Source organism: Cebus imitator, unplaced genomic scaffold (genome assembly GCF_001604975.1).
Source record: "Cebus imitator isolate Cc_AM_T3 unplaced genomic scaffold, Cebus_imitator-1.0 Scaffold64, whole genome shotgun sequence".
Classification (NCBI taxonomy): Eukaryota; Metazoa; Chordata; class Mammalia; order Primates; family Cebidae; genus Cebus; species Cebus imitator.
Genome location: NW_016107379.1, coordinates 6,871,427 through 6,892,662, shown reverse-complemented (window position 1 = coordinate 6,892,662; position 21,236 = coordinate 6,871,427). Strand labels below are relative to the sequence as shown.

Below are 21,236 nucleotides of genomic sequence, written 5' to 3'. Positions count from 1 at the left end.
CCCTTGTGACTCTGTTAATGTGAGCAGGGCGGTGTCTAATCCAAGCAAGGATTCATTAGACACATCCTGCCCTCTGCCTCCATTTAAGTTTGTCTCATGCAACAGTCCAGGGAACCTGTTTTGTGGGAGGTGGGACATAGTCTGTATTGGCTGGCCAAGAGGAACACAACCCTTTGAGAAGGAATTTGTACACAGTTTGTGATTGAAAATCATTCCTTTAGTTTCTGGCTAAGAAGTACAAGGCCTAGAGATAGTCTTTGAACAGCCCCCAAGGGGAGAAGACAGTTGATGAGAAGTTAGCTTTAGGGGAGGGCAGAGAGTTCTGAAGAGGCAGTGGATGTGGCCGGGGCTCGGCTGGGGAACTGGGCTGCCTGAAATGCCGGCCTGAGGGCCAAGAGGGCATTGGATGTCCTCCCCTGTGTCAGCCACATTCTCCCTGTGGCACAGGAAGTGGCGGATGGAATCGATTCAGTGCTGGAGGGTGTTTAGTTCCACAGAGGCAAGCAAGCAGAGAGGAGAAGCCGTAACCAGGCTGGGCTCCTCCTCCGGCCTCAGCACACTGGGTTCTGATTCTCTGGGGCAGTCCCTGAAGGGAGGCTCCAGGTTCTTTAATGCCAATAGAGCTTCCTGCCAGGTTGGGTTAGTTACTCCCAGAGAAAAGTACTTCTGCCCCATTGGTTCCCCGGGATCTGTGACCTCCCAGCTTCCAGAGCTTGTGAAGGGATATTGATTTGGGGCTTTTTGTTTCAGTAAAGTGCCAGGTGATCTGATCCCCAGGGGCTGTGGGATTGAGCTCACAGGCAGCTAGAAGCCTCTCTCTTCTCTTAATGGGTTGCCATTTATAAGAAGTACGTCTGCACTTCAGGGAAGACAAGATGCCTTCTTGCTCCATAGCCTGGGCCACTCTTAACATGGGTGGTTTTGGGTCCTGTCAAGAGCCTGAAATTCAACATCTTAGTTGGAACTTCTGACACGTGGTTTCTGTTCGTTGCCTGACATGCAGGTGGCACCCAGAGAAGAAACCAGGGGGAAGCGAGTCAGGGTTTGGAGACGTTTTTTGGAGAAAGGCCCAATTGTCTGGGTGGTGGCAACTCTGATTGTTCCCCAGCTGCAAGGTCTTGGGTGGTGGTGTCCTAAAGTAGTCCTGGGCTCTGGGTCTCTATTGCCCTAGACAGGTGTGTTTCCCAGTTTCCGCAAATGTGCTGGACAGATGCAGCCTACATTGGCTTCAGAGTACAGGGGGCTCTGAAGTCAACTGGGTCAATGGGCACCTTGGTTGGGGATGAGTTTCTAACCTAGAATCCGATGTTGGCTCCATTAATTTAAGAGTCTTGGAGTTAGGAAGACCTAGATTTGAATCTTGGCTCTGCCATTTTCTGAGTGATTTGGGGCAAGTTACAAACTCATCTCTGAAATAGGGCTGATGAGGCCTATCCTGCAGGGTTATGGTAATGATTAAATGAGATTCAATAAGACTTGCATCCAAAGCACTTAGCACAGAGCCTGGCACACAGTGAGTGCTCAATAGATGGTAGCTATTGTAATTGTCAGTTAAAGAACAAGGGGAAGGGCTTTTCATATTCATTTACTCTCCATTAGAGAAATCACGAATGATTTATTGGTCTTTCAAAAAGAAAGCTAAGAGGAATAGCTCATATTCTTTGTAATGTGCATATACAGTTATACAAATATGGCAAGATCACAGGCTCTGGAGGAGGTGGAAGACAAATAGTGAATTTCTCCTCTCCCGAGACTTCCTGGGGCCAATGACATAACCTCCCTGAGCCTTAGTTTTCTTATCTGAAAAATGGTAACAGCTGCCTTCCTTCCTACCTATGTCACAGGGTCATTAGGAGAGCTGAATTAAATGACAGAATTTTTGTGAAAGCAAATAAACCAACTTAATTTATGACTGAGGAAGTTTTGGTTTTTACAAAGATACTGTTAATCCAGGCACAAGGAGGTAAGGGAAGAGGGGGATTTTAAAGAGGCCAAGAGGGGCTGGGTGTCTCGTTGGATTTCAGGATGCCCGTGTTTAAATGCAGAGATCTGTGCCCAGGGCCTCTGGGTCAGGGCTGGTGCATCTGAAAGGTCTGTGCTTGGCTGACCACCCCGTAGTCAGGAGACACCGCCTGAGTGTGTTACGTGAGGAAGCCTTCAGGGCGGCTTATGGCCTTGACCCCAGAGCCTGGTATTGAGGGCATAGTGGGCATCAATGTTGAGACTGATGAGTTGGATCACAACATGGATTAAAAGAGATGGTTTACCTGTGGGGGCAGCCAGGAAGGTAATGAGTGTCCCCAGTTTAGACAGATTTAGGCAGATGGGAATTCAGCCTCCCTAAATAGGGCTGGCTTAGTGCTCTCTCTTGGCCTGCCCAGTTTCCAGAACTCAGGTCTCCCAAAAACATTTGCCCATCTAAACCAGCCAGCTCTGCCTCGTGCTTTGGAATCCTTCTGGGTGTTACACCTTCAAGCTCTGAGAGTCAGAGACCTAGCCCCACACTCTGCTATTGAGTCAGGCAATTTTGTCCCCATCTCAGGTGAAGAAATATGGCTTTCCAAAGGAGATTCCCATGCGGCAGGGCAGGGCAGCGGAGGTTGGTTCTTGTGGTGTCAGTAAAATAGGCATAATCGTGGCTGTTACCTTGCAACGTTGAAAGAAATGCCAGGTTATGACTGGTAAGGGGCGTAGCACTGTGCAGGGCATGGAATTTGAGGGGCTGCCTCAGTATTGGGGGTAGGTGGCTCTTTCACTGTGAGAGGTCCTCCCAGCATGGGACGAGCTTTTTCACACTTTTGTAGGGAGGGGGACACCATCCTGGAGCTTAGAGCATGGACAGTTATACAAAAAGCTGCCAGTGAACTCTGCAGCCGCTCTGAGACCCAGCTACCTGCAGAGTTTCTCCTGGAGGCTTTGCAGGGGGAGCATTTCTGCCAGCCACAGGTGTGGCAGCCTTACCAGGTGATGAGACCTCCCCAGGTGTTGCAGATGAGATCTCAGCATGTGGTTCTCCAAGGCTTTGAGCTGGAGCTCTGCTGCCCCTTGGTGATGAGACTCAGGGAGGTCCTTAGTTGCTCTGAACCTTGGCCATTCCTTTCCATAAGATGGAGACAACAATTCATGCCCTCCCTGCCTCTTCACTGCATTGTCAAGATCAACATGAGATCATGAGTGGGAAAGTTCTTGTCTTTTCTTTTCTTTTTTTTTTTTTTGAGACAGAGTCTTACTCTGTCACCCAGGCTGGAGTTCAATGGTGGGATCTCAGCTCACTGCAACCTCCACCTCCCGGGTTCAAGGGATTCTCCTGCCCCAGCCTCCCGAGTAGCTGGGATTACAAGTGCATGCCACCATGCCTGGCTAATTTTTGTATTTTTAGTAGAGATGGGGTTTCACCATATTGGCCAGGCTGGTCTTGAACTCCTAACTTCAGTTGATCCACCCACCTTGGACTCCCAGAGTGCTGGGATTACAGGGGTGAGCCACAGCGCCGGTCTAGAAAGTTCTTTTTAAAATTGATGATTAAACAAAAGGAACTATTAGTAAGGCAGAATTCCTGCTTCAGAACAGAAAGAGAAGAGGACATGGCGGCCCAGGGAGATGAAGGAATCTGCTGAAGCCCACCTGGCTGGGTAGAAGCAGGGCTGGGAGGCTCGAGCTGGGGCAGCTTCCTGGAAGGATGGCCTTTCCAAGCTGGAAGGGCCCACAGTTCCCGCCTCATCCCCCACCTTGGTATGAGAACACTGGGGACAGGGAGCAGAGGGCATTCTGGACAGCATCTGCCCCACCTAGCTTCTCCCTGGGAAGTCTTGGGGTCTTTGGCTGGCCATATCCTTCCCCTGCCATGGGCTAGAGGGTTCCAGGAAGCGGAGGGAACCTGTTGTGAAGTGAAAGCTCCAGGCGTGCTCAGCACACCACCCAATTCCCTGAAACCAGCAGGCAGGGCTTTCTTCCCACTCTCCCCAGATGCTTTTAGGAAGATCAACTTCTGAGCACTTTTGGGCATGAGAGGAATGGCTGGAGCCATTGGGACACTCAGCATGGGATGTGTCCCCTGCTCTGAAGGGTGGCATTCCTGAGGGTTGGATTGGATGCAGGGTAGAAGAAGTCCCTGGATGCTATCAGCTGATGCGATAGTCCTCCCCAGCTCAAGGCCTGCATTCGCTGTTTCTGGAACAGCTTCTCCCAAACTGTTTTTGCTTGCCTCTTCTTACCATTCAGACCTTAACTTGTGTGTTGCCCTTTCTAAGAGGGCTTTTCTGAACACCTCAAATGCGGCCTCTCCCTTTATGACCTTGGTGACATTTTCACGAGTTACAATTACAGTCATCCCTTGGTATCTACCAGGTATTTGTTCAAGGATCCCATATATACCAAAGTCCAAAGATGCTCAAGTCCTTGATATAAAATGGGGTAGTATTTACATATAACCTGCATACATTCTCCATGTGATCATCTGTAGATTACTTATAATACCTAATACAATGTAAGTGCTATATAAATAGTTGTCAAACTGTATTTTTTAGGGAATAATGGCAAGAAAAGAAATCTGTACATATTTAGTACAGATGAATTTTCTTTTTTGAAACAGGGTCTGCTGTGTCACCCAGGCTGGAGTGCAGTGGCACAGTCATAGCTCACTGTGGCCTTAAGCTCCTGGGCTTGAGCAATCCTCCCACCTTAGCCTCCCAAGTAGCTGGGACTACAAGCCCACACCACCACACCCAACTAATTTTTTTTTAACTTTTTGTAGAGACTGGGTCTCACAGTATTGCCCAGGCTGGTAAGAAATTCCTGAGCTCAAGTAATCCTCCTGCCTTGGCCTCCCAAAATGCTGGATTACAGATGTGAGCCAGTGTGACCAGCCTAACATATTTTTTCAAGTATTTTCCAACCTCTGTTGGTTGAATCCATGGATGTAGAACCCACAGACAGGGAGGGCTGTATATTATTTATTTAATTGTTCGTTTGTTGTCTTCACCCCTAATCTGAGAGCATGAGCTTAGTCTGTCAGTAAATAGTTATTTTATTTTATTTTATTTTATTTTATTTTATTTTATTTTATTTTTCGAGGCTGAATCCTGCTCTGTTACTCAGGCTGGAGTGCAGTGGTGCAATCTCGGCTCACTGCAACCGAGTCTCCCGGGTTCAAGCAATTCTCCTCCCTGAGCCTCCCAAGTAGCTGGGATTACAGGCTGGTGCTGCCACACCTGGCTAATTTTTGTATTTTGAGTAAAGACGGGGTTTCACCATATCGGTCAGGCTGTTCTTGAGCTCCTGATCTCATGATCTGCCCGCCTCGGCCTCCCAAAGTGCTGGGATTACAGGCATGATCCACCGTGTCCAGTCAATAAATCGTTATTAAACAAATGAATTACTGAATAGTAACATTAGTGACTGTTGAGGCCTGACTGCCGTCCTCCTTGCTTGCCCTCCTAGCCGCTCTGAGAGCCAGGTGATGCCATTACATCCCCACTCACAGGCAGCTTGTGACTTTCCTGAGGTTGGCAGCTGGGATGGCAAAGCTGGGCTTCAAACCAGGCCTGTCCAACTGCAAAATGAGAAAGGGCTGGATAGAAATGCTGTCTTTTTTTTTTTTTTTTCTGTTCCAAAGGATCAGCTGATGCTCTTAGCTCCCTGGCTGAGTTCATCTAATCGCAGCCCTTTGGGGTTATAATCAAATTCCAGCGGAGGCAGACAGAGCTTGTAATCCCCTGATGAGAGTACCCGGTTGTGGATGGCAATCCTGGGCATGTGCCACAGTCCCCGCCCCGCCCCTAGCACATTCTGACTGCTTTAGGGGCAACTATCTGGGTCCCGAAGCTCCCTGGTGCTTGTGCCAAAGCTGACCTGGATTTGACCTCATCCCAGAAGTCCCTCCTGGCAACCAGAGCTTACCAAAGCCATTGCTTGCTAAGCACTATACGAGGCCCAGATGGAAAAGCCTTTTTAGAAGGAGTTTCTAGTTTAGTTGGGGAGAGGAGACTGTAGTACTTAACAAGGTTCAATAGCAAAGCAGAACCTAAATGTCAGCAGTGCCTGGGATGTTGCTGCCCTCCACTGAGCTGAACAGTCACTGATTAGACCCAGATCATGGGCCGGGCAGTGGGGCTGCAGAGGGCCACATGACTCTGCCTGTCAAAGCCTTTCCAAAGGGCCCTGAATTGCCGTTTTGGTTCTGCTGGGATGCCCATCCAACCACCCTTTCAGCCTTGGCTTTGGGATCAGAGAATGCTGTGAGGGAGATGGGTTCTATGGGCCGGGGTAAATGGGAGGCTTCCTGGCTCCACAGAGCATCAGGCGAGGCCTGGCCCTCTGGGTTCTTCACATGCTTCAGCTGCTGCTTTGTGCTGCTGCCCCTGGGGGTGACCTCATTGGCTCTGTCCTCCAGCTCTCCACAGGCCTCTGCTGTGTTGAGAGCCACTGCCTCCCTCCCTGCCCCCAATCTGTGGGCCCACAGCTCGCCAGCAGCTGGCCCCTGAACCCACTTTCCTGTGCCTCTGGCTGCCTCAATGTCGCTGGGGATTAGTGTGCATTTGCGGCTTTTGGCGGATACTCCCCTCCCGGCTGCAGCCTCGCCCTCTGGAGCCCAGGGATGGGCTTGGGTCGAGGAGCCCCCTGAACCAGGGAGCAGCCCTGACCATCCCTTTCTCTATTTTCCCTGACGTCAGAAGGCAGAGTGCTTATTCACTTTGGAAGCGCACTCGCATGAGCAGAAGAAGAGAGTGTGCTGGTGCCTGTCGGAGAACATCGCCAAGCAGCAACAGCTGGCAGCGTCGCCCACGGACAGCAAGGTAAGGGCCTTGACCGTGGCTGTGGGCTGGCTGCCTCGTTTCCCCGCAGCCAGCCTGGACCCTTGAGCCTCTGCATTGAGCTGGGGGCCAGCCTGAGCTTCTAACTTGGCTCTGGGCAATGAGCTCTCGGTAAGCAGGGGCCTGTGCTCGAATGTCTCTCTCCCTTGGCGTGTCACTGGGTCTGCTGAGTGGGTCTGACAGTGCTCGTGTAGAGCGACACAGCCAAACTGAGCGTGGCCCATCCATTCTGCACTCTGTTCCTTGGTTTGCCTATGGCAAGGTTTAATTTGGGCTGGCCTCCCTGATGCTGCCTGGCATGCGTTCACCTCTGCCATTGGGTAGGCTGTGACCAGGGGCAGCATGCTGGTGTTTAACATTGGCTCCAGGCGGATGCGATGGAGGGGATGTTTGCAGCAGAAGCTGTTGTATGCTATATAGTTCCATGCGGGCCAGAGCCAAGTCGAGCCGAGTGTGGACTGCTGGGGACTGGGGGCTGGCTGGCAGGAGCCTCAGGGAAGATTATAGACTCCCAAGGGAGGCTGATCTGGGTTGGGCATTGCTCAGCCCATCCAGCGCCTGGGAAGAGGGGATGGGATAGGAGCTGGACCACACAGCCTTCCCCTTGACACTCCAATGCCAGCTACAACGCACAGTTATATTCCTTCATTTGTGAGTCATTTGGGTCCCTTCTCTTGCTACAAGGGCTGGCCATTTGGGAATTGGATCTGGTTGGCTGCAAAAGTTGCTGAGGTGGTTGCTCTGCTGGATCTAGGGGAAGAGGAGAGATGAAAGAGGGCTGCAGCCTATAAACTCACTGGCCTTTGTGTTTCTCCCTGGTGCATTCAGGCCCCCATGCCATGGGCAGCAGGCCTATGCAGGGGGCAGTGGAGGGCAGGTCTGCTGAGGCAGGAGGTGGGAAGAGGTGGTTGGCAGCCTCTTCTGAGGGCCAGTGGTAGATAGCAGCTCCCCAGCTATTCCCAAAAGGAGTGAGGATCTGAGAATTACATCATCTTAGCTGTGAATGTTCTCTTGTTTTACACTAGCTAGTGGCAAGAATAACGGGGATGAGGGAAGACAGTGGGAAGAGTATGGACTTCTGAGCTACGTTCTATCATCAACGGGTAGTCGGACCTCGGGCAAGTCACTTGGCTGCTCTGTGCTTTGATGTCCCCATCAGTGACCTGGGACAATAGTCCTTTCCCTAAAGGGTTGTCATGAGAATTAGATGAGAGGGTGCACATACGGGCTATAGCACGATGCCTGGTATGCAGTAGGCGCTCGCTCAGCCATAGCAATGGAGACTGCATTACCCCTGCCCAGCTCCAGGTGGTATGTTGCAACACTGGCTGGCTGCCACCGTCAGGTTCTTCTACTGAGCAGACCTGTCACCATGCCTATAGGCTGCCCTGCCCCACTGATCCTGGGTTAGTCACAGTCAGAATACAGGTCACTTCCTGTTCATTGGGGTGGCCCCCTGGGATGTCGAATGGCTGAACCCATGCTCCCCAGTTTTTTTTTTTCCTTTGGGCTTGTGTCTTCTCTTCTAGGGGAAAGAGCTCTTTGTGTGTCACCGTCAGAGAGTTTGCTGAGTCTGGAGTGTGTTAGCAGCAGCCTTCTCTATACCTTGGAGAATCGCTCTGTGTTCAGGTTCAGCAGGACAGAGGGTGACTGAAGGCAGGCTGTTTCTGAGCCAGGCTCTGGTTCCTGCAGGCTTTGGGCTTGGCTGGCTGACCCTGGAAGGGCCTGAGGGTTTGAGGCCTGGCGTCAGGGCCACACTGGGATGTATGGGAATCCAGGGCAGAGTAATTTGGGCACTCTTCAAACCCAAACTCTTCAAATACGTGTTCCGTGGAGAAGCTGTGTGCTGGACAGGAGAAGGATGAAGGAGGGGGCCCGAGTGCTGGGACAGCCTTGGAATTACCTCCTGGGCCTAAGAACTGGGGCTAGAGCCACACCAGCACACCCCACTTGGGCCACCCTCCTGAGAAGGCCATGATGTAACCATCTATTGTCAGGCAGGCCCTAGAAGTCTCACTGCTCAACCTTCCCCATCCCTTACCGCCACCATGCACATGCAAAGAGTCCTAGCAACTTACTCCTTCTAGACACTAACAGAATGCTTCTTGAGAGGAATTCCGGTAAATACGATTCTCTCCAGCCCTAAGAGTTCCAGGAATGCTTTAGCAACCTGACAGGGCCCAGCTGGCTGTCTAGCTGCTCCACAGCATTGTCCACTTGTGCTAAGTTCCATCAGGTCCTGGCAGCCTCGGGTGATCAGGAACCTCTTTCCCAAGGGCTGGCCACTAAGATCGCTGTCTCCAGGGCAGAAGAGGAAGGGCCAGACAGAGCCCAGAAGCTGGCTGCTTGCTCTTCGGATATAAGTGTCCTGCTAGACCAATTTGCTCCGAGATGAGGTGTAGCTCTGTCGCTCAGGCTGAAGTGCCATGGCATGAACTCCACTCACTGCAGCCTCTGCCTCCTGGGTTCAAGTGATTTTCGTGCCTTAGCCTCCTGAGTAGCTGGGACCACAGGCACATGCCATCATGCCCAACTAATTTTTGTATTTTTAGTAGAGACGGGGCTTCACCGTGTTAGTCAGGCTGGTCTCGAACTCCTGACCTCAAGAGTAGCACACCTCTGAGTGCCTTTTCTGTGTTCTTTCTGTGGATGCTGTACCTTCTGCTGAACAAAGGAAAACACTGCCTAGATCCCCCCACCCCAGCTCTCTTGGAAAATGCCTCTCTGGGAAAAGGGTGTTTAGAAGGCAACTCCCCAAACCCCTATGCTCCTTTCAACAGTGTCAGCTGACACCCAGATATGGGGGATTCTTTAAAAATCTTAAGGAATGTAAAGTTCTTCCCGAATTCATAAAACATAGTAAGTGCAATTTGCCTTGAAGATGAAATAATATGCTTGTTGGGAAGGTGGAGGGAGTCAGAGGAAGATGGACTTAAAGAACAATTGGGAGATCATACCCTTGCTGTGGCCTCTGTGGTCCCATCTCGGCACTGGGCCTGTGGCTCTTTCTGTTTCTTCAGGCTTTGTGAGTTTCATGAAAGCTGAGGGTCTGGGGCCATCTGGTCTCCATTTCTTGTAGAAATAAATTAACTACTTTCTCCTTTGTCTCAACTTTCTACTCCTGCTCATCACCCCGCTCCTTCCTCTTCAGAGCCCTACCCCTCTGTTCATTATCTGTAGCTGGAGGGCACCTACCTTTCTTCTTCTGCCTGGGAATCCTTGTACTAAACTCTCTGCATGGGGACTGCTGTGAGGCTTCTAATCTAGAATAACTCAGAGCTGGTCCCACCTGTGGCTGTTCAGGTTCTAAGCTAGAAGGGAAAGGCAGTTATATATTCTTTTGATTATTCAACCAAATATACATAATCAGTGCCTTCTCAGTGCCAGACACTGGTTTAGATCCTTTGAGGTTGCAGAAATGAATGAGACCTGGTCCCTGTCCTTATGGAATTCTCCTTCTAATAGGAGAGGGGTGAGGAGGGCACTGGGGTGTGATCTAAGCATGAAGGCCGTGCTTGTGGGTCCTAAAAAGGATCCAGTGGGGTCCTGGCTATCCAAGCATCATCCATGCCATGAGCCTCCTGCTCGGTACCCTTCATGTGCCCGATGCTGGGCTGGGCTCTGGGAAGCCTTCTGAGAAGCACGGAAACCGCGCCCTTAGGATGAGAAGGGCAGACACAATGCAGTGGGGCTTGGCCCCGTCCTCAGGGCAGGTCCTGTGCTCCATGGAGGGGGACGTGCAGATCAATCCGCCAGCCCCTTTCCTCGGGAGAGCACGGTCTGCTGGCAGAGACAGACATGAGAGGTAGTTCAAAATAACACAGGAAGCGATGTGACCTCAGGTGAGCCACTTAGCCTCTCTGAGACTCAGTTTTTGCACCAGTAAAGTGGATGGATTAAGAGGCTTCTTGTGAGGATTAAACTCAGGATGTGCTTGGCAAAGTGGCGTTCAAGACGAACTCTGAACTAGCTGCTATCATTCTTACTGTCATGGTTTTAAAGTGCTGTCCATATGGGAAGATTCATCGGGGGCCTTGTTCATTGAAGCTGCTGCTGGTGCCCGGAGCACATGTGACAACTGCTCCATGGCACTTCCTGGTAGACACCTGCCATATTCCAGGGGCCCAGGCAGGGAAACTGAGGCTTCCTTGTCTGCTCTGGCTCTAAGACTGTGACACTGAGGTGCGTGCCACCTTGTCATCTCCACTGGGGCCACTAGGGACAGCCCTGGAGATGCCGGGGTGTGTGAGTGCCTTAGAAAGGAGCAGAGGCAGGTCCTGCAGTCAGGCAGCCCCGGCCTGAGTAGACAGCGAGCTAATTCCAGTTCTGTCTGGTTCCACAGAAACTCCACCCTTTCGGCTCTCTCCAGCAGGAGATGGGGCCGGTCAACTCAACCAATGCCACCCAGGATAGAAGCTTTACCTCATCAGGACAGACTCTGATTGGCTGAGCAAACCCAAGGGCGGGACTCTGCTTCTGGCAACTTAACCCTTTCTTGGGCATCCCCTACCACACAGTAACCTCACCTCAACTGGACCTGAAACGGAGGACCAAGATGGTGGGCCTAGGGTCATCTGAAGGGAGTGGTCCCAAGGGTGCATGTGGATGTCAACAGAAGGACCACAGTGGTGTGAGAGGCCTTGTGGGCATGCACAGACTGGCAGCAGAAAGCCCCAAGAGGAGAAGACTCAGAGGCTTCTTCCTTCCAAGGAGGAGGAGAAGGAGGAGGTGGAGGAGGAGGACACTCTGCAACTGGGCTTCCAGTGGTGGCTCCCGCACCTGCCTTGGGGGCAGCAGGAGAGGTCGGGAGAGGTCACCCTGATGGAGAACAATGCCATGATCTGCTGCTGCCAGAGGACATCTCCGCCCATTCACTCATTTTTCACCTGTACACATTGGCTCATTCATTCAATGGATATTTCGGGCGCATCTACTTTGTGCCAGGCTCTGTGCTAGGAGCTGCAGATACTGTGGAGAAAAAGACAGACATTGTTTTGCTCTCATCAGGATTTCAGTGTGGCTGGGAGTGAGCATTAAATAAATCACCAACATACACACATGCACACACGTGATGGCAAGCTGTGATCACCTATGAAGGAAAAAAACACAGATTTCTTTAAGAGGGAATTGTACTTAGATTGCTGTGTGTGGGGGTCGGGGTGGGGAAGGACGTAACTTTTAAACGGAGACCCGTGGGCTGGAGAGGCAGGAGCCAGTCTGGGACTTGGGGAAGAGTGTTCCCGGTAGAAGGAATAGGACACGGAGAGTCCTTGAGACGGGAAGGAACTCTGCGAGCTGGAGGACTGGCTAGCAGGCCAGTGTGGCTGGAATTTAGTGAGGAGCAAGACACAGTGGGTAAGGGCCAGACTGTGCAGGGTTTGATGGTTGATGTCTTATTGATTTCATTCTAGATACAGTGTGGAGCCATTGAAGGATTTTGAGGAAGGGAGTCACAGGTACATTTCTACAAGATCAGTTTGCACACAGGAGGGGTGCAAGTGGGTGTGAGATCAGTTAGGAGCCCCTTCAGTCCTCCAGGTGAGGACTGTCCTGGTGGCTTGCCCTGGATGGTGGCTGGGGAGGTGGATTCGTGAATGCCAGCCTCTGGAGAAGAGATGACTCCCTGCTCCATCCCCCTGCCTGCCCACCTCCTCAATGTCCTGCTCTCTCAGTGGATGTGGGTGAGGATTAGGACCTTTCTCACAGAGCCCCCTTCTGGCCAGGCCTGTGGGGGGTGGAGAAGCAGTGCTGAGTTCTAGGAGTGTTCCTGGAAGCTGGGAGCAGTGAGTGCTCAGCCTGGCCAAGGTGGGAGAGTTCATGGCTGCCCAGGCCTTAGCAGGGGCTGCTGTGCTGTCATTCCATCCCATGTTGAGCATTCTGATGGGAAGCTGGCACACACTGTTCTGGAAACTGACTTGGCTTGCTTTCTGTGAGGCTCCCAAGGGCCAGGGACTGGGCTAGGGGTGGCCTAGCAGCTTTAGTGGAGACTGTCCTGCCACATGGCTGAGGGAAGACCGACCAAGGGAACAGCGGTTCAAGCCCAGCCCACTCACTGCCTGCTGCACCTCCAGCTGGAGGCCAGGGTTGGGCAGCTCTCATACTCTTTTCTAACTGCCAGACCCAGAGGGAAGGAAGCCCAAGGCCACAGGTCTGAGGGACACAGCTCATAGGCAAAAGGGTATCAGGAAGATTAGAGTCATTTGCATAAGAAAAGAGGGTCAGAGAGGCTGAGGCCAGGCTCAGGCCAGAGAGGCTCCCTGACATTGGAAATTCTTTGTGTTGTGTAAGACCTCAGGATCTTTAGAGAAAGGTTCTTGTGCCCTGTGAGCTTGCTCAGTTGCTGTGGCCACTTGAATCCCAAAAATAGTGGCCTAGAAGAGAATACACCCCTTACCTCCCACTTATCCTCCTCTCAACCTAGGAAAGATCAGACATATTGACTCAACAGTCTAATGGGATGGGCTGGATCTGCCTGTGACCAGACCAATGCCCCCACCCAGCAGGGGAGTAGATGCTGCCTGGACTGGGACCAGTGATACATAGCATCTCTGTCTGCCAGGGCTCAGCCCTTGGGGGGAATTGTGAGAGGCTGAGCAGCTGGGTCTGCACAGACAGCAAGCTGCACTTTGATTTCATTTGATTGCCTCACAAAATGACATTAAGGGGAATGTGAGGCACAGGAGACTCGCCTGTCTGGGAAGGCAGCAAGCTCATCTCTCCTGGACCTGGTGACCTACCTCTGTCTACCAGACAGGTGCAGAGGACAGGAGCTCTGGCCACAAAGAAACAGACAATCTGAATGCAGCATGCAGCCCCGGAGACCGGACTTTTCACCTAGCCTGTCCTGATAATCTGCTGAGTCAAGCAGACGCTCACATCAGGGTCCCAGGCCTGGCTGTTAGGGAAGCGGACATCAGATCCTGGTGGGCCTTGGGCATTGACTGTGGTGAGCCACAGCACCATTGCCACTCTGCCTCTCAAATCGATGGAACAATTAATTTGGCTCCACAGGCTTGAAAAGATGAAATATGACCTGATGGCCACTGCTGTCCAGCATCCCAGTCCATCCTAGCTGTTCAGGATGATGAACAAGCTATCGAAATTGCACTTGAGAGATATAAACACGGGAAGCATTGCCGAGCCCCTCCCTGCCACATAAATCATGCTAAGAAGCACACAATGGCCTCTTTCCTGATGGGCCAATTGTCTTGGTTTGGTGTCTCAGGCCCAGGAGCTGGGAGGATGGGAGCACAACTATGTATTGTTGGAAAGACCATCTGTGCAACTTGAATACAAAGTGATCCTTTTAGTTCCCCACACGCCCTCTGATCCTCTGATCCCATTTCTTTCTTTCTTTTTTTTTTAATGTCTCAGGCTTTGGGTCTTTTAAAACTCTTGGTTTATCCTGTAAGCTGTCAGGCCTGGATTCTGTTGGCCTGAGTCTTTGGCCATTTGGGAGTTGGGACATTGCAGACCTTTTGGAAATAATGACTTTTATTTATATATGTCTTGTATTTTTATTCTTTATTTTTTTCCCCAAAAATTCTACTACCAAAGCCCTCATTTGTCACACATGGCACCAAGGCACCAAGAAGGTTTTGCAAAGTGGAGATGCAGGCAATTTTGCAATATGGAAGGGCTCTCCACAGCAAACGCCCCACAGTGAGAGCCTGAGCTTTGGAGATGGCAACGGGGGTCCCCAGGCACGATCCCCTCTCAGCCTCCCAGCAGCCTTGTTTTATGGATGAAAGAAACCAAGTCTCTGAGAAGTTAAATGTTTTATCCTAGGTCATGCAATGGTAAGGGCCAAGCTTGCTCTCAAGCCAAGGCCTTTGAACCTAATCTACCGCTCATTTCAGATAAAAAAAAAAAAAAAGTTTGCCTTTTAGGAATAGAAGTAAGAGAAATCAATCATCTCCAGGAAGAGGCAAGAGAGTGATATCCAGCATGTCAGAAGCTATGGCCCATCAAGCTGTAGAGGGGATGCTTTCAGGATAAATAAAATGAGATGCCTTATTTTCCACCCAGTGGAGAATAACCTTCCAGAATTCATTTTCCTGAGGGTGGCATAGGCTGAAAAGATCAATAGCTTCTCACAAGATTTGAAAACAGTCTAAAATGAGAGATCAGATCAAGGTTCTTAAGACAGGCTCTCAGGGGGCTCTGGAATGGTTAGGTTACACCCCTTCCCCTTTTGAATCTGGCATCGAGAGGATCAGCAGACACAGTCATGAAGTGCTTGGCAGTGATGGAATGTTGGCCAAAGGCAGAGACGGATAGCTTCAGGCTCAGGCCTGCTTGTGCCCAGCATAAGTACTGGAAGGAGGCCTTTGAACTGAGACCAGCTGAGGGCACAGAGAGCCTGCCCATGCTGAACCTGCCAGGTTTTGTGCCCAGATTTTGCTAATCGACTGATTTAGAATCTCAGCCCTGAGTAGGTGGGAATCAAATGGATCTGACTTTAGCCATCTCCCCCACCCAGAGATGTAGACTCTTCTCCCTAAAAAGGTTAGCTGTTTCCAAGCAGCCTCCAGCTGTCCTCCCCCCTTCCTTGCTGCTGCCCTGCCAGTGGACGGGCTGCCTTCTTCGCTGTCTTGCTCTTGGTCTCAGCCGTCTTGCTATTCTTTTTTTAGCTCATGATGAAGACGGTGCAACCTTACCCTCTACCCTGTCTTCACCTTCTCTTCCCTGAAGACTTTCTCCGAATAGGGCCATCCATCCTCCAAACTGTTCCCAGGTCCTCGGTGTTAAAGGCAGAATGATAACAGAAGGTAATCTCGTGGGCACTTACAAGATAAGCCAGGTACGGAGCCAACCTTTTCATCTACCCTGTCTCATCTAATCCTCATGCAGACTTATGAGGTGTGTTATTCCTGTTATACATTTACTCTCATTATGCCCAATTTAGAGATGAAGACGCTGAGTGCCAGAGAAGTTAAGAAATGTGCCCAAGGTCACACAGCTAGTGGGTGGCTAGGATTGAAACCCAGCTCCAGGGCACCTGCTTTTGATTATTTTGCTGTATAGCTTTCCTGTAACCGCAGACCATCCAAGCTGGGAGGGCCAGGGAGGCTGAGCTGTCACACTCCTACTTAAAGACCACTGTGGGAGGCCACTGTCTTCAGAATAAAGCTTGGCTTTCCAGGCTGTCCTCGGTAGCACTGCACTCCTGCTTTGCTCCTGGAGCCCGGCCACACCGCACTGTTTCCCCCTCTCTAAACTCACCATGCACATTCACAGTTAGGCTGTTTCATCTGACCGACGCTGCCTACCCTCCTTGGCTGTGCCTGCCGGATGCAATGCTCAACCTTCAAGGCTTAGTAGCTCCTCTGAGAACACCTTTCTCAGGCATGCATCAGAAGTTCTGACTTCCACCTTCATGGTTCCCAGAGTATTTTTTTCACCCTTAGCACAATTCATCCTTAGCACCTAGATGACTGTGAGCTTCTTGGGCGCAAGTGGATGTTATATTTTATTTTATTTGTCTTTGATTCTATTGTTGATAGGTCCATAGTAGGTCCTCAGTAGAGGTTGTAGGATTGAATTAGGCTGTCTAGTTAAACTCTTCTATATTCTAGAATCTAGATGAGGAAACAGGTGCAAAAAGAGAAGTGACCTGGCCAGGGTTAGTGTCAGAGCCAGGACCAGAACTCAGGTCTCCTGATTCTTTGGATTCAGAGCTTTTTCTGTTGTACTTCAGCTCTGTGGAGACCAGAGCATGGATCTGCACTTGGTCTATGAAGGTTCACTTCAGGGTCATGGATGGCGTCATGTTCCCACACTGACACTGGGGAATCCCCAGAGGGAAAGGAAGCCCTGTTGGAGCTGCTGCTGTGGATTGCGGGGCTTACTTCTCACCGAGCCCCTTGCTCACAGAGAAAACCAGAGAGGGATTCTGAAAATCTTGCCTCGAGTCCTGATTTTGCTAGTACTCACTGTGTGACCTTGAGCAAAACGCCTCACATCTCTGATCCTCCATTCTTTTACCAAGAAAAGTAAGGGAGTTGAATTCAGATGGTCTCCAGGAGTCATCTGGTTCCAGAATATCAGGATATAACAATAAAGATGAGGATAAAGTAGCTACTCCCCTCAGAAAAGGTAGAAACCCTTGTCTAGGGTGAGAGTTGGTTGGGTTCTTCATCACAGTCATGGTCTTGAGATGTATAGTGTTCCATTGAAACAGTTCCATGAGGGATTTCAGAGGGGAGAATGGGCAGACTGCAAAGCTGTGGTCCCCTAACAGCAGGCAAAAGGAAGAAAGGGAACAGACATTTTAGTTTTCACACTGAAACAGAGTGTATGTGTATGGCTCTGTGCAAATGTTGTTCCTGGTGAATATTCATCACGTGCTCATCACACATAGGTATATTTAGACAGGAAGGGATCCTCATCACAGACACCCAAATTATGAGCACATTGCTGCCTCCTCACCCCAAGAAGTGCCTCTTCCAGCCTCCCCCGTGGGAGGCCAGCACAAGACGGGCTCTCCAACCCAATATCTTCCCCGTCCCTCCTTCCTTTGTGCTCAGGTGGCTGAACGCACACTGGACTCTTTTGTTTGAACTTCACGTATATATAGGTTGGTACAAAAGTAATTGTGGTTTTTGCCATGAAAAGTAATGACAAAAGCCACAATTACTTTTGCGCCAACCTAATACTTACGCAAGTACGTTCTTTAACCTTTCCAACAACCAGTCCAAGGCACCAGGCTAATTTCCGAGTGGAGTTTGTGGTCACTGGTGTACGGTCCTTTAGTTTTTGGTGTGGTCAGAAGTCTCCTTTAGACTCTTCCCCACAAGCTGCCATTGACTTTTTCGTCACCTTTAATACCTATCCCCTTTTGCTCAGTTAACACTACCCAAGATAAATTTTCAAAAAAAATTGTCCTAAGTGTTAGTGGGTTTCTGTTTTGATTTCAGTCTATTATTGCAATATAGTTTTCTACCATTTCTACTTGATAGAAGACTATATTAAGGGTTAAGTAGGCTGGCCTAGGAGCTGACCACCGTAACATACTTTTGAGTGGGAAAATGCATTCAGAGACTTGTAATCAATACTCAGGTCGACTTTGGAAATATAGTATTTATTTTCTGAGTGACTAGAATATTGGTAGAACCATAGAAACTTTGAATGTGAAGCTGGAAAGCCTCTTCCCTCCCCCACTGAGATCAATTAATTAACAAGCTAGGTTGTTAAACCAACACGGAAAGAGGCAAAAACTTGGCCAAGGGCAAGTAATTGGTGACTTTTGACGATTCTACTGGGCTGGGGGCGGGGGAGGGTACACAGATGGTCTTAGAGTTGTCTCACTCTGCAACTCACTGTGTTGGCCTTAGGAAATTAAGTCACCGTGCTGGGCTGTAACGGAAATAGTGAGAAAGCAGCTCAGCTAATGGAGTGGGGAGAGGTTGTCTGGTCCTCGGCTTGTCTGTAAATTCCTGGCGTGTGCTTGCTGGAGCAGAATGAATGGGGCTGCTGTGTTTTACCTGCAGCGAGGAGCATGGCGGGGCTGGTGGAGACGCTCCCTGCGGTCTGTTCTAAAAATAGCAGTGGGAATGGAGCTGGGGGGAAGAGGAGTGGGCTCCTTCTGGAGCTGGGTGGGGAGACCTCACCCCCTTCCTCTTCCTGCCAGGCCTGATGTGAGGAAGTCCCATGGAGTCACAGGATTCCAGCTGGGAGGCTCCTGGAGCCATCAGCCCTCACACCCCCTCCTCATCCAGGCGAGGAGGCCCTGGAGGCCCTGAGGGCAGAAAGCACTGGCTGGTGGTGAGCAAGCCCAGGAAGAAGGGCCCAGATGGCAGCCCATTTTTCCTTGGCTGTTTGATCACAGTGGCTGCAGGCTTTGTGAGGTTTGCTGTCACTGCCTTTAGGCACACAGAGCCTGGGAACTCCTGGGACCGGATGTGGTCAGGCTTCCTGAGAGTCGCCCGGCAGGCGAGGAGTCCCCGGCTGGTCCACCCTGAGCCCTGACCTCAGCCAGCTGGCTGTCCAGGGCCTCACCTCCTCTTGCTGGTGTCCCCTCCCCTGCTGATTCGTCCTCCTTTCTTTGGATTGTCTGCAGGGAGGGAGGACAAGGGCCAGCCTAGATCTGGCCTGCGGGACAGAGGGCTTAGTGGCTTAGGACCTTTCCCTTCCCTTCCCCAGGAACAAACAGAGGCAGCCTAGGTAGTAGCAGGCTCTTGCAGATTTAGAGACAGACAGGCCAGGGTTTAAATCCTAGCTCTTCCTCTCACTAGTCATGGGATTACTGGTGGGTCACAGAGCATCTGCAGAATGAGATAAGAACGCCAATTTCACTGGGGTCTTGTGAAGATCAAAGGGGATCTGTTGTAATGCCTGGCATGCAGTAGGTACTTGGTAATGGTAGCTCTTATTGCAAAATCAAGCAATGAACATGTATCTGACTTTCTATAACCATCTTCCTTGGGGCTTCCACTCATGGGGCATGGGAAGGTGTTTTTTTGTTTGTTTGTTTGTTTTTGCTTTTTAAAAATGCAGTTGACTTTTTTGTTGTGTTGTTGCAAAAATAATCCTTGTGATTGATGTTTATTATGAGGAAAACATTTAATACAGATGAACCAGGAGAAGGAAATGAAGTTCATCCTTAATCCCAGCACCCAGAGATAAACCACTGTTAACGTTTTGGGATGTGTCCTGTCAAGCATTTGTTTTTACACACATACATCTTATTTGCAAATTGGGGTTACTGGTGCAATTTTCTAACCTGCTTTTTCTCCCCCATTTAACAGTGTAGTGTATCCATGTTTCCATTTCAATAAATATTCTTCTACAACACTGTTTTTAGTGCCTGTGGAATATTTCATTGTGTAGATGAAACAGGCTTTATTTCGGTAATCTTCAGTTGTTTAACATTCAGGTTGCTAGCAATTTTTCTTTGTTACAAAAATTTCAGATAAACGTCCTTGTACAGGAGGCTGAGGTGGGAGGATGGCTTGAGCCTGAGTTCGAGGTTACAGTGAGCTGTGATTGCGCCACTGCACTCCATCAGTGATACCTTGTCTCTGAATGAAAAAAAAAAGCATCCTCTTAAGTATATCTTGGCATCCCCAGCATCCAGTTCAACACGTAGTACACATTTGACTCTAAACCAGGTGTGGTAGCTCATGCCTGTAATCCCAGCACTTTGGACAGCCAGGGTGGGTAGATCACTGAGGTTAGGAGTTTAAGACCAGCCTGGCTAACACAGTGAAACCCTGTCTCTACCAAAAAATACAAAAATTAGCCAGGCATGGTGGCACGTGCCTGTAGTCTCAGCTACCGGGGAGGCTGAGGTGGAGAATTGCTTGAACCTGGGATGTGGAGGTTGCAGTGAGCTGAGATTGTGCCAATGCACTCCAGCCTGGGCAAGAGTGAGACTTCATCTGAAAAAAGAAATAAACAAGTATTTGTTGAATGAATAAACTTTTGTTAGAATGAATGCCTGTTAGTAGAGTTTCTGGGCCAAAGGTTATATATTTATAAAATGGATTATTTATTCCGTTACCAAATTACCCTGCAGAATGGTTGTACTGATTTGTAATTCCATCTTAGATTGACCAGCTCATCCTGCTTTGCCTGAGATTTTCCCTTTTTAGCACTGACAATCTTGCTTTCAAGGAATCTCCTCTGTCAATCAAGCAAACTGAGGTAGTCTGGATAAGAAAATGTTTATTCCTTCACATCATTACCAACACTGTATATTGTTATATTGTTACATTTTTTAATAGGTTCATTTCTTTCATTATTAGAGATGTTGAACATTTATTTATACGCCTTCTAGTCACTTGTGTTGCCTCTTTTGGGAACAGCCTGTTCAAGTGTTTTGCTCATTTTTCTGTTGGTCTTTTTATAGTTTAATTATTAATTCAGAAAGAGCTCTTTCTATAGTAAGGATACTTATTACATAAATGTATGTTAGCCTTTTATTTTTATTATTTCTTTATTGATGTTTCTGACTTATTAGTTGTATCTATAATTTGTTTTAGAGTAGTTTTATTGAGATTTAATTCAAATACCATATAATTCACCCATTTAAAGTACACAATTCAATAATTTTTAGTGTATTCATAGACTACAATCATTCACCACAATCAATTTTAGAACATTTTCATTATCTCAAAAGGAAATTACACTACTTAGGTATCATCCATTAATTCCCCCATCTCCTCTAACCCTAAGCAACCACTGGTCCATACTTTTCATCTCTGTAGATTTGCCTATATTGGACATTTCATATAAAGGGAATTATATAATATTTGGACTTTTGTGATTGGCTTCTTTCATTTAGCGTAATATTTTCAGGATCATGCATGTTGTAGCATATATCAGTACCTAATTTGTTTTTATGGCTGAATAATATTGTATTGTATGAAATATCACATTTTGTTTAACCATTCATCAGTTGATGGACATTTGGGTTGTTTA

At 49.3% G+C, this 21,236-nt stretch overlaps 1 protein-coding gene across 6 annotated transcripts in view; it reads left to right on the top strand.

Moving 5' to 3' along the window:
- RGS3 (regulator of G protein signaling 3) overlaps positions 1-21,236 on the top strand; it is a 129,576-nt gene that overhangs the window by 62,045 nt on the left and 46,295 nt on the right. For 4 of the 6 annotated variants that reach the window (XM_017530309.2, XM_017530311.2, XM_017530312.2 and 1 more), the window contains one exon: positions 6,672-6,794. In XM_017530309.2, the coding sequence (XP_017385798.1) occupies positions 6,672-6,794 (123 nt within the window). Of the gene's footprint in view, positions 1-6,671; positions 6,795-11,154; positions 19,606-21,236 lie in introns of those variants that run through there. The other 2 variants (XM_017530313.2, XM_017530318.2) reach the window with 1 other exon arrangement.